At 40.5% G+C, this 12,806-nt stretch overlaps 1 protein-coding gene across 5 annotated transcripts in view; it reads left to right on the forward strand.

Moving 5' to 3' along the window:
* The window catches only part of ddah1 (dimethylarginine dimethylaminohydrolase 1), a 78,480-nt gene that overhangs the window by 56,387 nt on the left and 9,287 nt on the right, over positions 1-12,806 (forward strand). For all 5 annotated transcript variants that reach the window (XM_067370890.1, XM_067370888.1, XM_067370889.1 and 2 more), the window contains 3 exons: positions 8,350-8,449; positions 9,394-9,467; positions 10,149-10,268. In XM_067370890.1, coding sequence (XP_067226991.1) covers positions 8,350-8,449; positions 9,394-9,467; positions 10,149-10,268 — 294 coding nt within the window. The remainder of the gene's footprint in view (positions 1-8,349; positions 8,450-9,393; positions 9,468-10,148; positions 10,269-12,806) is intronic.

Below are 12,806 nucleotides of genomic sequence, written 5' to 3' on the forward strand. Positions count from 1 at the left end.
GGAGCTTGATTAAGCAGAAGAGAGTGTTTGAACTGGACGAGAGTGACTCTCTGTTCATCAGGAATTCACCTCAGATTCCTGAAGCGTTCGTCACAGAGGGATGGAAACTGAAGCCAAACACACACACACTTACTCTGTGTTCTTAATAGACGAGTGTTAACTAGACTTGTACATATTCTGAAGTAAATGTATGTTCACTGTGCAGATTATAAGTGTTTTTTCGATGTTTCTATGCAGTTTCTAACACTATAAGTGGACCTCAAAGATCATTATAAAATAAAGAAATAAGTAAAATGCAGTTCATGACCTCTTCAATCCATAAAATGATGGGAAACCCTATAAGGTTGTATATTTGAAGCAGTAAATGATGACATTTTTCCATGTTTTCATGACCTTTGACCCCAACCTCAAAACTTTCCATCCATCAATTGTGTCTCTTCAGGCAGAAACGGTCCTGGATCCCTGCGTTTATTTATCAGAACTGTGTGTGTGTTTAAAGCGCTTCATTTCCTCTGTCTGCGTCAGTGAGATGGAGAGGTGCGATAAAATGACCCGAACCATCACTCACACACACACACACACACTCACACACACACACACACACACGCGTGCTGGACGTGAGCCGGATCGAACCCCTGTCCAGCAGCCAGCGGCGTGTTTGTTGAGTCTCCGTTGTTTAAAACACATTCCTGTGAGATCTTGCTTAATATTTATTGCTAATCGCTCACACGCTCTGCGTGGGTCTGCGTCCCGGAGCGCGGCTTGGGTTTTGTTCGTCTCCGGGGGGTTTCCGAGGTGTCTGGAAGGAATGTTTTGTTTGTGTTTGTTTGGTGTGTGTGTGTTTGTACAAGCTCTTGTAATCTTTTCTGGTGCTCACCTGCGCCAGCAGCCAATCAGGACGGACCGTGTGTTATTCGGGGCTTATAAAACCATGATCGGAATACATTTCTCTCAGTCGTGTTACAGCTTTATTGGTTGACACATTGTCTGCTGATGGAATTCTGGGAAATGGAATATTTAATGGCTCATTTTGGAACGTTATGTACCTGTATGCATGGCAACGCAGCCTTTAACTCCAGTTTGCTGTTTGGTATCTGCTGACTTGGTTTGAATTTAATTCCCTAGATAATATGGCAGGAAAATGTGTGGAATTTAACCCTATAAAGCCTACACTCTATAAAATGCTGGGTTAAAAATAACCCAGGTTGGGTTAAATATGAATAAACCTAGTGACTGGGTTAAATGTTTGACCAAACCTGCTGGGCAGTTTTATTTAACTCAACTACTGTTTAAAAATTACTATATTGCTCACTTAAAATGAACCCAAAATATGTTGGAAATTAACATTTATTAATAAGTTTAATAAATATCATCTAGATAGAGTTTGTTGACAAACTTTAAGTTGGCTTGGGATGGATGGATGGAAGGAGGATGGATGGATGGATGGATGGATGGATGGATGGATGGATGGATGGATGGATGGATGGATGGATGGATGGATGGATGGATGGATGGATGGAGGATGGGTGGATGGATGGATGGATGGATGGCGGATGGGTGAGTGGATGGAAGGAGAATGGATGGATGGATGGAGGACAGACGGATGGATGGATGGATGGATGGATGGATGGATGGATGATGGATGGATGGATGGATGGATGGATGGATGGATGGATGGATAGAGAATAGGTGGATGGGTGAGTGGATGGATGGAGGATGGATGGATGGACAAGATGGAGGACGGTTGGATGGATGGATGGATGGATGGATGGATAGAGAATAGGTGGATGGGTGAGTGAAGAAAGATGGGTGAGTGGATGGATGGAGGATGGATGGATGGATGGACAAGATGGAGGACGGTTGGATGGATGGATGGATGGATGGATGGATGGATGGATGGATGGATGGATGGATGGATGGATGGATGGATGGATGGATGGATGGATGGGTGAGTGGATGGATGGAGGATGGATGGATGGACAAGATGGAGGACGGTTGGATGGATGGATGGATGGATGGATGGATAGAGAATAGGTGGATGGGTGAGTGAAGAAAGATGGGTGAGTGGATGGATGGAGGATGGATGGATGGATGGACAAGATGGAGGACGGTTGGATGGATGGATGGATGGATGGATGGATGGATGGATGGATGGATGGATGGGTGAGTGGATGGAAGGATGGATGGAAGGAAGGAGGATGGATAGATGGATGGAGGACGGATGGAAATAGTTCATAGAATGGCAGTGTAATTGAGTCTGACGGGATCGATCTTGGCTGATCTGAACATTCCGTCAATGAAAGTCTTTGGGAGTTTTAATCATCAATTTTAGGAAAACCATAAGTCGGATCAGTCTGAAAAGATATAATATACAATTATATTATATGTAATATTATATTATATTATATATATAATTATTAATAAATGTTCACCTTTTGATTATTATTGTTGCCTCTAGTAATTATGTGTCTGATTTTGGGTTCATTTTAATCCAGACAAGGTCATTTTTAATTTTTAAAGTTAAATAAAACTACCCAGCCCAGTTTGTCCATTTTCAACCCAACTTGGGTTGTTTTTTTTACCCAACATTTTTAGTGTACTGCATAAAACCTCTAAATGATCAACATGAGATAACCTGCCGCACACAATCTTCTCTTTCGGTCGTCTGACTGATCGTTTAGACTCTATTAGCAATAAAAAGGCCTTTAATTGTCTGAACTTCAGCTCATGGTGTTCTTCAGGAAATGTGAAAGTCTGCTTTAGTTGTGCCGTGAGAGTCTCTAAAATGCCTGGAATTGTTGTTGGGTAGGCAGATGGCCAGCGGGAGTATTTGGTGATAGAGGAGCTTTCACGGTTCATGTGTTCGTTCAGGCTTTTGTCTCTTTGTGCTTGGAACCAAAAAAAAAAAAAAAACTGTGGCGATTCCGGTAAAAGAGGAGAGATAGTAGTAAATGTGAGCGTCTCCGCAGGAATTCCAGGGTCTGTAATGAAGCCCATTCCTCGGAGCTGTTGAAGTTGAACAAAGCTTCTCTGCGGAGCGAGAGACGGACACCGAATCCCTGCCGCGACTGACCCGCAGCTGCGGCCTCTAATGGCTCAGCCGAACCCGAAACCGCCCGAGAGACCGCCGCGGGCATGGGCACGGAGAAACGTGCCCCCCGGGAGAGCCGTTCTTGGTGGGAATGAGGGACGTCGGTATGGGGGGTCCGTCTGCATTCAAATGACACTGAATTCCCTGCCAACTTCCACATTTTGGCATTCCGTCTTTTCCTTGAGCTCCTGGGATGCGTTCAGGAACACTGGATCTGTGCTGGCTGGGTCTGAGGGGTTGCTAGGGTGTTCTGGGTGGTTGCTAAGACATTTTTGAGGAATTATTCACGTCTGGAATATTGCGCTTCACTCCTCAATGCTTCATTACTCGAGCTGAATGTGTCAGGTTGTTTGAAGGTGTTCTGCAGTCGTGGATTGTGAATCTCGTGACCGTGACGTGAACGCCGGAGTGTTTCCCTCAGCGAGACTTCTTCTAAACACGTCAAACGCGCCTCATTAACTTCAGCAGCTGCGCTCAAACTTCAGTCATATTAAATCAGCAGTAAAGCATAAACACGTCGTCTGCTTCGGAAGCTGTTCTCTGTTCATCTGATGTTTACAGATATTTAGATACATTTATTTTATATTCTATTATTTTTAGTATTATAAATAGTAGTGTCGAATAGATTAATTGCATCTAACAAACTTTGTGTATAAAATCAGACATATATATTTACAAACTTTTAAAGTAGATGCAATTAACTGTGATTAATCAGTTTGACAGAACTAATTATTATTCTTTTATTTATTCTTTTATTCTGATTTTATCTTGTATTTTTATAAAAAAAAAATATTCTACTTTTATTCTTTTTGACTACAATTTTTGGTTAGATTATATATATTTATTATAAATTTAATATTATAAATTATTCTTTGTTTTCTGTTAAATTTTTTCTTTTTTGACCACCTTTTGGGGTGAATTTTCCTTTTATTATTATTTTTTAATAATTGTTTTTATATTTTTATTTTTAGTATCATAATTTTTCTTTATTTTTGTATTCTTTTTGACTTCATCAGAGTCAACATTATCTTGTTTATATACTTTTATATTTTATTTTTTAGTATTATATATTGTTTAATTTTGTTTTTATTTTGCATTTTACTTTATTCTTATTGATTTTGAAGTTTTGGTCAGATATTTTTCTTGTATTATTTTTACATAATTGTTTTATATATATATATATTTATTTTTTTTTTTTTTTTTCTGTTTTCAATTCATTTGATGTTTATAGACGAAAGGCCCTCATCCGTAACTGTAGTCCTGAGGTGTTGATGGTCCGAGAGTCTGTGACGTCAGACTCCGCAGATCCAGTTCCTGCAGTGATCCGATAAAGCTTATCTGAGCTCTTCTTCTCCTCGCCGATGACATTTACATTCCGGCGCACTGATAACTTCTTTCTTTTTATTCGATTTGTGCGTCTCTCTCTCTTCTGCTGCAAGTTTTATGTTCCCTGATTGCTGGTGGACAAAATGGTCTCCCCACCTTCTCCAAGACCCCTCATTTATTATTCACTGTAATCGTATCATTTACACCCTCACATGCGAGCGTCCCCCTGGCGTTTGGAGTAGAGCCATTGAGTTTTTCTGACATGGATCGCAGTGATTGTTTCTGACGGTGACCGGCACTGTGACGCGGTCTAGTCTGTACCGTAAGCCGTTTATTCAAGACTGTACACGAGACACTGTATCTGGCGAGAGCCGGTTCTCCGTCACAGATCCGTGCGCTCATGCGCAGTGGAATGGCAGGAATGTGGCAGGTATCTCATCCTACTCTCGGACGGATAATGGCCAGCGCTGATCCATGCGGGAAGGCTCGAGCGCATCAGGACAAAATGAAAGACGGGTGAGGTGGACACACCGAGTGTTGTGGTCAAGACCAGCATTCCTCAAATTCTTCTAAAAGATCCTCATTTACTGCCTGAGGAATCTCTTCAACATCAGAATAATAAGATTCTTCATAGAGCTGTTACCAATCAAATGAAGTTACAATTACAACTGCACAAATAATGCTTCAAAAATAACCTTTTGAATTTGATGGAAAAATAAAATGAAATGAATGAAAAATTGAACTGAAACCGCAAGTAGATCACTTTCTGAGTGAGTCGTTGAATCGTTTACTCAACCGTTTTGTTCCATCAGTAATGAAACACTGCTGTAGATTTGTTTGTTTGGAGCCGCTTCTGTCGCCACAATAGAGAAAAAAAACTTGTGCTTAGAACTGTCTAAAATGTAAGTCAGTTAATATTTCTTCAGATCAGTGGCTGAATGTGCGTTCGTCAGACTGTGGAAGTAAATTAGTTTGTGAAAAACACTTCATGTTGACGTAGTTTGTGACGTCTGTCGGAGAGAGAGAGACGTGTGAGACAAACATGCCATCTTCAAGCCCGTGATCACAGTGTGGCTAGGGGTTACATCTGACCTTTGACCTCTGACATTTGGCCTTTTTTTTTCAAATTCTCTCAAATTTGAGAGGATGTTGTGGTGGTGATGTGTGTTTGACAGACGGACTGTCAATGGATCATCAGGGGTTCATTAAAAGCTTTTTCTTTGTATTTTGTGTATATATTTATCCTTTTTTATCTTTTTTTTGTTGAAAAGCGTCGATAAACTAATTAAAAAGGGACATGAAGTTATATTAGATCAAAACACACTTTATAGACGGCACTACTAGTGATGCAACTCAAAACAAATCTAGTTATGTCACATGTGCTCTGTGTGTCTTTATTACTTAAGTGAGGTCATGGTTGCCGTGGCGACATACCTGGATGACCTCATGCTTGGCGACAGCAGTGAGGGGAAGCGGAGTCCACAGTGACCTCACCGCCAGATATCGCCGTGGAAACACTGATGCATCCTTTAAAAAAAAACAGAGCCTCGGTCACAGACCCCCGAGAACTGCTAAAACTACCCGTAAAACACACACACACACACACTCTCTCTCACACACACCTTCACACCTCTGTCCTCTGACGGATGGCGTTCCTCTTCTCCCTGCAGGTCACTTCCTCTTCATCTTTTCTCCTCATAAAAGTTTTACATGTTTCCTTCAGCATGACATCACCCCCCGGCCCCTCGTGATGATGTCATCGAGGGGTTTTGGCAGTGTCCGAAATTAACTTTTTCTTTATGGGCCGATTTTCACCTCCGGGATTGGATTAACAGGAGCATTTTTACTTTTATGAGGGCAGAGTTCAGTTGGATTTTTACACCGCTATGATGTTTGATGTCGCAGAAATCACTTTTCTGGACTGTTAGTCGAGGGAAGTGACTCAGATTGTTATTTCGAGTTCATTTCCATTTGTATGTGACAGTAAGTGGTGATGTCCGTGTAAGAGTTGTTTACTGAGTAATTAGTCCATTTCTTACAGGTTGACATGCTCGTGTAGATTTGAGGACAGTGCTGGGGAAATGTGTTACTTTCTAAAAAAGCATAACTCGAGTTACCCCAACACTGACTGTGAACATGACAGCTGTGCGTTATCATATTGATGGGCTAATCGGCCAATCACAACACTGCTGCCCCTCACATTGTGTTTTTATTGGCCTCTCAGAAACTTTATACACTGTTCGACTGTCACATGAGAAAATAATTGTTAATTTAATATTATAAATATCTAGAAAATTTGTGTTACTTGCGACAGCATTTCCCTCAAATCCTTGTTAATTCTGACCCTGGCTCTTGGACAGGATTGGGAGCATGTTGTCATTCAGAGAAACTCAATCCAGATCCGGATGCTTCTCTCTTTCTCTCTCTCTCTCTCCTCCATAAACACAACTCATTTATCCACTGTGTTTCAGGGCTTATGTGACTATAAACACATTTAATAATTGCATCATGATGTTTTACCTCCAACTATCAGATAGCCAAAGGCTCTCGCCTCTGACTTGGCTTTAAAAAAAATCCCTGGATGTGGTTCAGTGGTGATGTCATATACTGTGGCATACACTGTGTTTCTAGGGCCTTGCTATATGGTTGAACGTGTGTTTTGGATAATTGCTAGGGTGTTGCTATGTGGTTGTTAAGGTTTTCTAAGTGGGATACACTTTGTGTAGGATATACTACTGTGTTTCTAGGGCATTGCTATATGGTTGAAAGAGTGATCTGGCCAGTTGCCAGGGTGTTGCTATGTGGTTTCTAAGGTGTTCTGAGTGGTATATCCTTTTCTTGCTATACAGTTTCTAGGGTGTTCTGGGTAGTTTCTAAGGTGTTGCTATAAGGTTGAAAAAGCATTCTGGGCAGTTGCCAGGGTGTTGCTATGTAAGGTGTTCTGAGTGGTATATACTTTGTTCCTTTACAGTTGCTAGGGGGTTCTGGGTAGTTTCTTAGGTGTTGCTATGTGGTTTCTAAGGTGTTCTGAGTGGGATATCCTTTTCTTGCTATACAGTTTCTAGGGTGTTCTGGGTAGTTTCTAAGGTGTTGCTATAAGGTTGAGAAAACATTCTGGGCAGTTGCCAGGGTGTTGCTATGTAAGGTGTTCTGAGTGGTATATACTTTGTTCCTTTACAGTTGCTAGGGGGTTCTGGGTAGTTTCTAAGGTGTTGCTATAAGGTTGAGAAAACATTCTGGGCAGTTGCCAGGGTGTTGCTATGTAAGGTGTTCTGAGTGGTATATACTTTGTTCCTTTACAGTTGCTAGGGTGTTCTGGGTAGTTTCTTAGGTGTTGCTATGTGGTTTCTAAGGTGTTCTGAGTGGGATATCCTTTTCTTGCTATACAGTTGCTAGGGTGTTCTGGGTAGTTTCTAAGGTGTTGCTATAAGGTTGAAAGAGTGATCTGGGCAGTTGCCAGGGTGTTGCTATGTGGTTGCTAAGGTGTTCTGAGTGGTATATCCTTTTCTTGCTATACAGTTTCTAGGGTGTTCTGGGTAGTTTCTAAGGTGTTGCTATAAGGTTGAAAAAGCATTCTGGGCAGTTGCCAGGGTGTTGCTATGTAAGGTGTTCTGAGTGGTATATTATTTTCTTTCTATACAGTTGCTAGTGTTTTCTCCATAGTTTCTAGGGTGTTTCTATATGGTTGAAAAAGTTTTCTGGACAGTTGTCAGGGTGTTGCTATGTGGTTAAGGTTTTCTGAATGGGATATATTTTGTAGCTAAGTAGCTTGTAGCTACAGTTGCTAGGGTGTTTTATGTGGTTTCTGTGCAGTTACTAGGAAATTTTGAGTGGTTGCTATGCAGTTGCTGGGCTGTTTTGCTGGTTTTGTTTGAGAAATGATTTTGAAAGTGTCTGCTTAATGAGTAATTGTAATTGTCTTTCTGTTCCAGACGGAGGCCATGAAAGACACGTTGACTGAGCTCGGCCTGAATATTGTTGAGATGACCGATGAATCGGCCACACTGGATGGAGGAGATGTCCTGTTCACAGGTACCAGTTCAGCCTATAATGCTTTTGTTGAACAGAGACTCTAAACCAGGGGTGTCCAATCCTGCTCCTGGAGGGCCACTGTCCTGCAGAGTTTAGCTCCAACCCCAATAAAACACACCTGAACCAGCTAATCAAGGTTTTTAGGAATACAGGAAACTTTCAGACAGGTGTGTTGTGGTAAGTTAGAGCTAAACTCTGCAGGACAGTGGCCCTCCAGGACCGAGTTTGGAAACCCTTGCCCTAAAGGAACCCACAGCCAAACAGTTTTACTTTTAAACAGTTTTCCTAAAATCCACAGCTGTGAATCTGCTTCAGACGCTGTGGAAACGTACATTGTGTCTGCTTGGTTCCTCAGATTGAATATGGGTCACCTTTAACGGTGGATGGAAAACTGCAGCCGTACACCTAATTGAGTCTGGAGACGTTCGGCTGGAGTCGTTCCCAGCCAGAAACATTTCCTTCTGGCGTCATGAAGCTCGTATCTCCTGTGTAAAACGTTTAGTGGCTACTGTTCTGGATTCAAGTGTCACGTTGCTCTGTTCGCAGATCAGACCAGAACTATTGATGTGCAGACCTGAACTATTACTCCAGAATATGTGAGAAACTGATCTCAGATCACCATTTAAATGGAACATAAAGTCATACGACTTTGAGAGAGTCTATTTATACAGCAAAACGTTGATAAAGCTTCTCACTGGCCTTAGATCAGAAGGTTCAGTGGCACTGATGTGGAGTTGAACCATATGAACCCAGAGAGTCATTAAGAAACTTAACTAACTTCTCACTGCAATTGAGTTTGGTCTCCTTTGATCAATGACGGAAAACAGATACAATCCAAATTGTAGTCTAGACCGGCACTCGTGTGCTTCAGTTAATACCTGTTAGCAGATCAGCTCCTGACGCTTCTTCTGGAAGTGAAAGTAAACATGTGTTCTGGTGTTCAGGTCGAGAGTTCTTTGTGGGATTATCCAAGAGAACCAATCAGAGAGGAGCGGAGATCCTGGCCGACACGTTCAAGGTGAGTCTGTCTGTCTGTCTATCTATCCATCTGTCCATCTATCATACTGTTCTCTACATATTCAGACTCTTAGTATTTAGTGTGGATCAGAATAAGCCCCAGCTGGGATGTTTGTTTTCGGAAAAGCTGGTTCTGCAGGCCATGAACCCCGTCAACCACAAATTTCTGAATGAGAATCAAAAGCTTGTTGTAAGAACAGAACATTCTTTGTTAATGTCATTGATGCTTTTAACGTCATGATTTCGTAACAATCTGCAAACGAGCTTGAAGATGCCTGCAGCTCCTTATCATTCACACGCTGATGGCTTATGGAAGCTTTTAAGCAGGCAGCTGTACAAAGTCGCCCGGGTCGCTAAAGTGAAAGCAGAGATGCTTGTTGAACATGCTCATAGTACCTCTGAGAGCAGTGTTTGTAAATACATTCATACTCTCCACAGAAAGGTTCCCTTGTTCTCTCCTCAAGAATCCCTGAGCAAATTGTCCTCCCTTTCCAAAGTCTGGAGCGCTTTAGGTGTCTTTTTCCAATAAGCAAACAATTTTTTCCACTTTATTTACCAGCTGAGCTAATGCACTAGTAGTTTATTTGGAGTACTCAACTTTTTCATTCTGTTTTTATGAGCAAATGTTTTTCCAGTCAGAGCCAAAATGCTTTTGTGCTGATGTATCTCCCAATTGTCACAGGACTATGCCGTGTCCACGGTTCCCGTACAGGGCTGTCTCCATCTGAAGAGTTTCTGCAGCATGGCCGGACCAGATCTCATTGCAATCGGATCCAGCGAAGCTGCCCAGAAAGCCCTGAAGGTATAAACACACCTGAATATGTCCAAAAAAACTACTGATCTAAAATTTACAGCAAGTCTGGACTGCATTAGAGACAAAGCTTTTGATGCAGGGATGACGGTCAAATCTTGGTCAAATCTTTAAATTCAAATGGCTCAACATAAAGGCACACTTATCAAAACTAGAATTAAGAGAATTAAATAACTGACAACAGGCAGTTGAAATACTGAACACTGAAGGTGTTCAGTGTTTGCTATACAGTGTTTACAGTAATCTAGTCCTGTAGCGCTGTCAGAGTTCCTCCAAACCCCTCCATCTCCTCCAGCTTCACCTGTCCAGATCTGCTACGGCATTTCTATCTGTCTATATATGCTCATATTACATGCTCACAGTAGTGTGTTTGTGGTTCTATAAGCAGTAGCAAGTCCATACTTGCTCTGCAGCAGCACAAATAATCAGCAGCAGCAGTAATCAACAGTAGCAGCAACATTAATCAGTAACAGCTGTAATCATCAGCAGATATAATCAACAGCAGCAGAAATAATCAACAGTAACAGAAATAATCAACAGCAGCAGAAATAATCAACAGCAGCAGAAATAATAATCAACAGCAACAGAAATAATCAACAGCAGCAGCAGCTATAATCATCATCAGCAGAAATAATCAACAGCAGCAGCAGCTATAATCATCATCAGCAGAAATAATCAACAGCAACAGAAATAATCAACAGCAACAGAAATAATCAGCAGCAGCAGAAATAATCAACAGCAGCAGCAGCTATAATCATCATCAGCAGAAATAATCAACAGCAGCAGAAATAATCATCAGCAGCAGAAATAATCATCAGCAGCAGAAATAATCAGCAGCAGCAGAAATAATCATCAGCGGCAGAAATAATCATCAGCAGCAGAAAAAATCATCAGCAGCAGAAATAAAAAAAATCATCAGCAGCAGAAATAATCATCAGCAGCAGAAATAATCATCAGCAGCAGAAATAATCATCAGCAGCAGAAATAATCAAAAATAGCAGAAATAATCATCAGCAGCAGAAATAATCAAAAATAGCAGAAATAATCATCAGCAGCAGAAATAATAATCATCAGCAGCAGAAATAATCAAAAACAGCAGAAATAATCATCAGCAGCAGAAATAATCAAAAACAGCAGAAATAATCAAAAACAGCAGAAATAATCATCAGCAGCAGAAACAATCAAAAACAGCAGAAATAATCAAAAACAGCAGAAATAATCATCAGCAGCAGAAATAATCAAAAACAGCAGAAATAATCATCAGCAGCAGAAATAATCAAAAACAGCAGAAATAATCAAAAACAGCAGAAATAATCATCAGCAGCAGAAATAATCAAAAACAGCAGAAATAATCATCAGCAGCAGAAATAATCATCAGCAGCAGAAATAATCAAAAACAGCAGAAATAATCAAAAACAGCAGAAATAATCATCAGCAGCAGAAATAATCAAAAACAGCAGAAATAATCATCAGCAGCAGAAATAATCAAAAACAGCAGAAATAATCAAAAACAGCAGAAATAATCATCAGCAGCAGAAATAATCAAAAACAGCAGAAATAATCATCAGCAGCAGAAATAATCATCAGCAACAGAAATAATCATCAGCAGCAGAAATAATCATCAGCAGCAGAAATAATCATCATCAGCAACAGAAATAATCATCAGCAGCAGAAATAATCATCAGCAGCAGAAATAATCATCAGCAGCAGAAATAATCATCATCAGCAACAGAAATAATCATCAGCAGCAGAAATAATCATCAGCAGCAGAAATAATCATCAGCAGCAACAGAAATAATCATCAGCAACAGAAATAATCATCAGCAGCAGAAATAATCATCATCAGCAACAGAAATAATCATCAGCAGCAGAAATAATCATCAGCAGCAGAAATAATCATCAGCAGCAGAAATAATCATCAGCAGCAGAAATAATCATCAGCAGCAGAAATAATCATCAGCAGCAGAAATAATCATCAGCAGCAGAAATAATCAAAAACAGCAGAAATAATCATCAGCAGCAGAAATAATCATCAGCAGCAGAAATAATAATCATCAGCAACAGAAATAATCATCAGCAACAGAAATAATCATCAGCAACAGAAATAATCATCAGCAGCAGAAATAATCAACAGCAGCAGAAATAATCATCAGCAGCAGAAATAATCATCAGCAGCAGAAATAATCAGCAGCAGCAGAAATAATCATCAGCAACAGAAATAATCATCAGCAGCAGAAATAATCATCAGCAGCAGAAATAATCAGCAGCAGCAGAAATAATCATCAGCAACAGAAATAATCATCAGCAGCAGAAATAATCATCAGCAGCAGAAATAATCAGCAGCAGCAGAAATAATCATCAGCAACAGAAATAATCATCAGCAACAGAAATAATCATCAGCAGCAGAAATAATCATCATCAGCAACAGAAATAATCAACAGCAGCAGAAATAATCATCAGCAGCAGAAATAATCATCAGCAGCAGAAATAATCATCATCAGCAACAGAAATAATCAACAGCAGCAGAAA

The sequence above is a fragment of the Chanodichthys erythropterus genome, chromosome 20 (assembly GCF_024489055.1).
Source record: "Chanodichthys erythropterus isolate Z2021 chromosome 20, ASM2448905v1, whole genome shotgun sequence".
Taxonomy (NCBI): Eukaryota; Metazoa; Chordata; class Actinopteri; order Cypriniformes; family Xenocyprididae; genus Chanodichthys; species Chanodichthys erythropterus.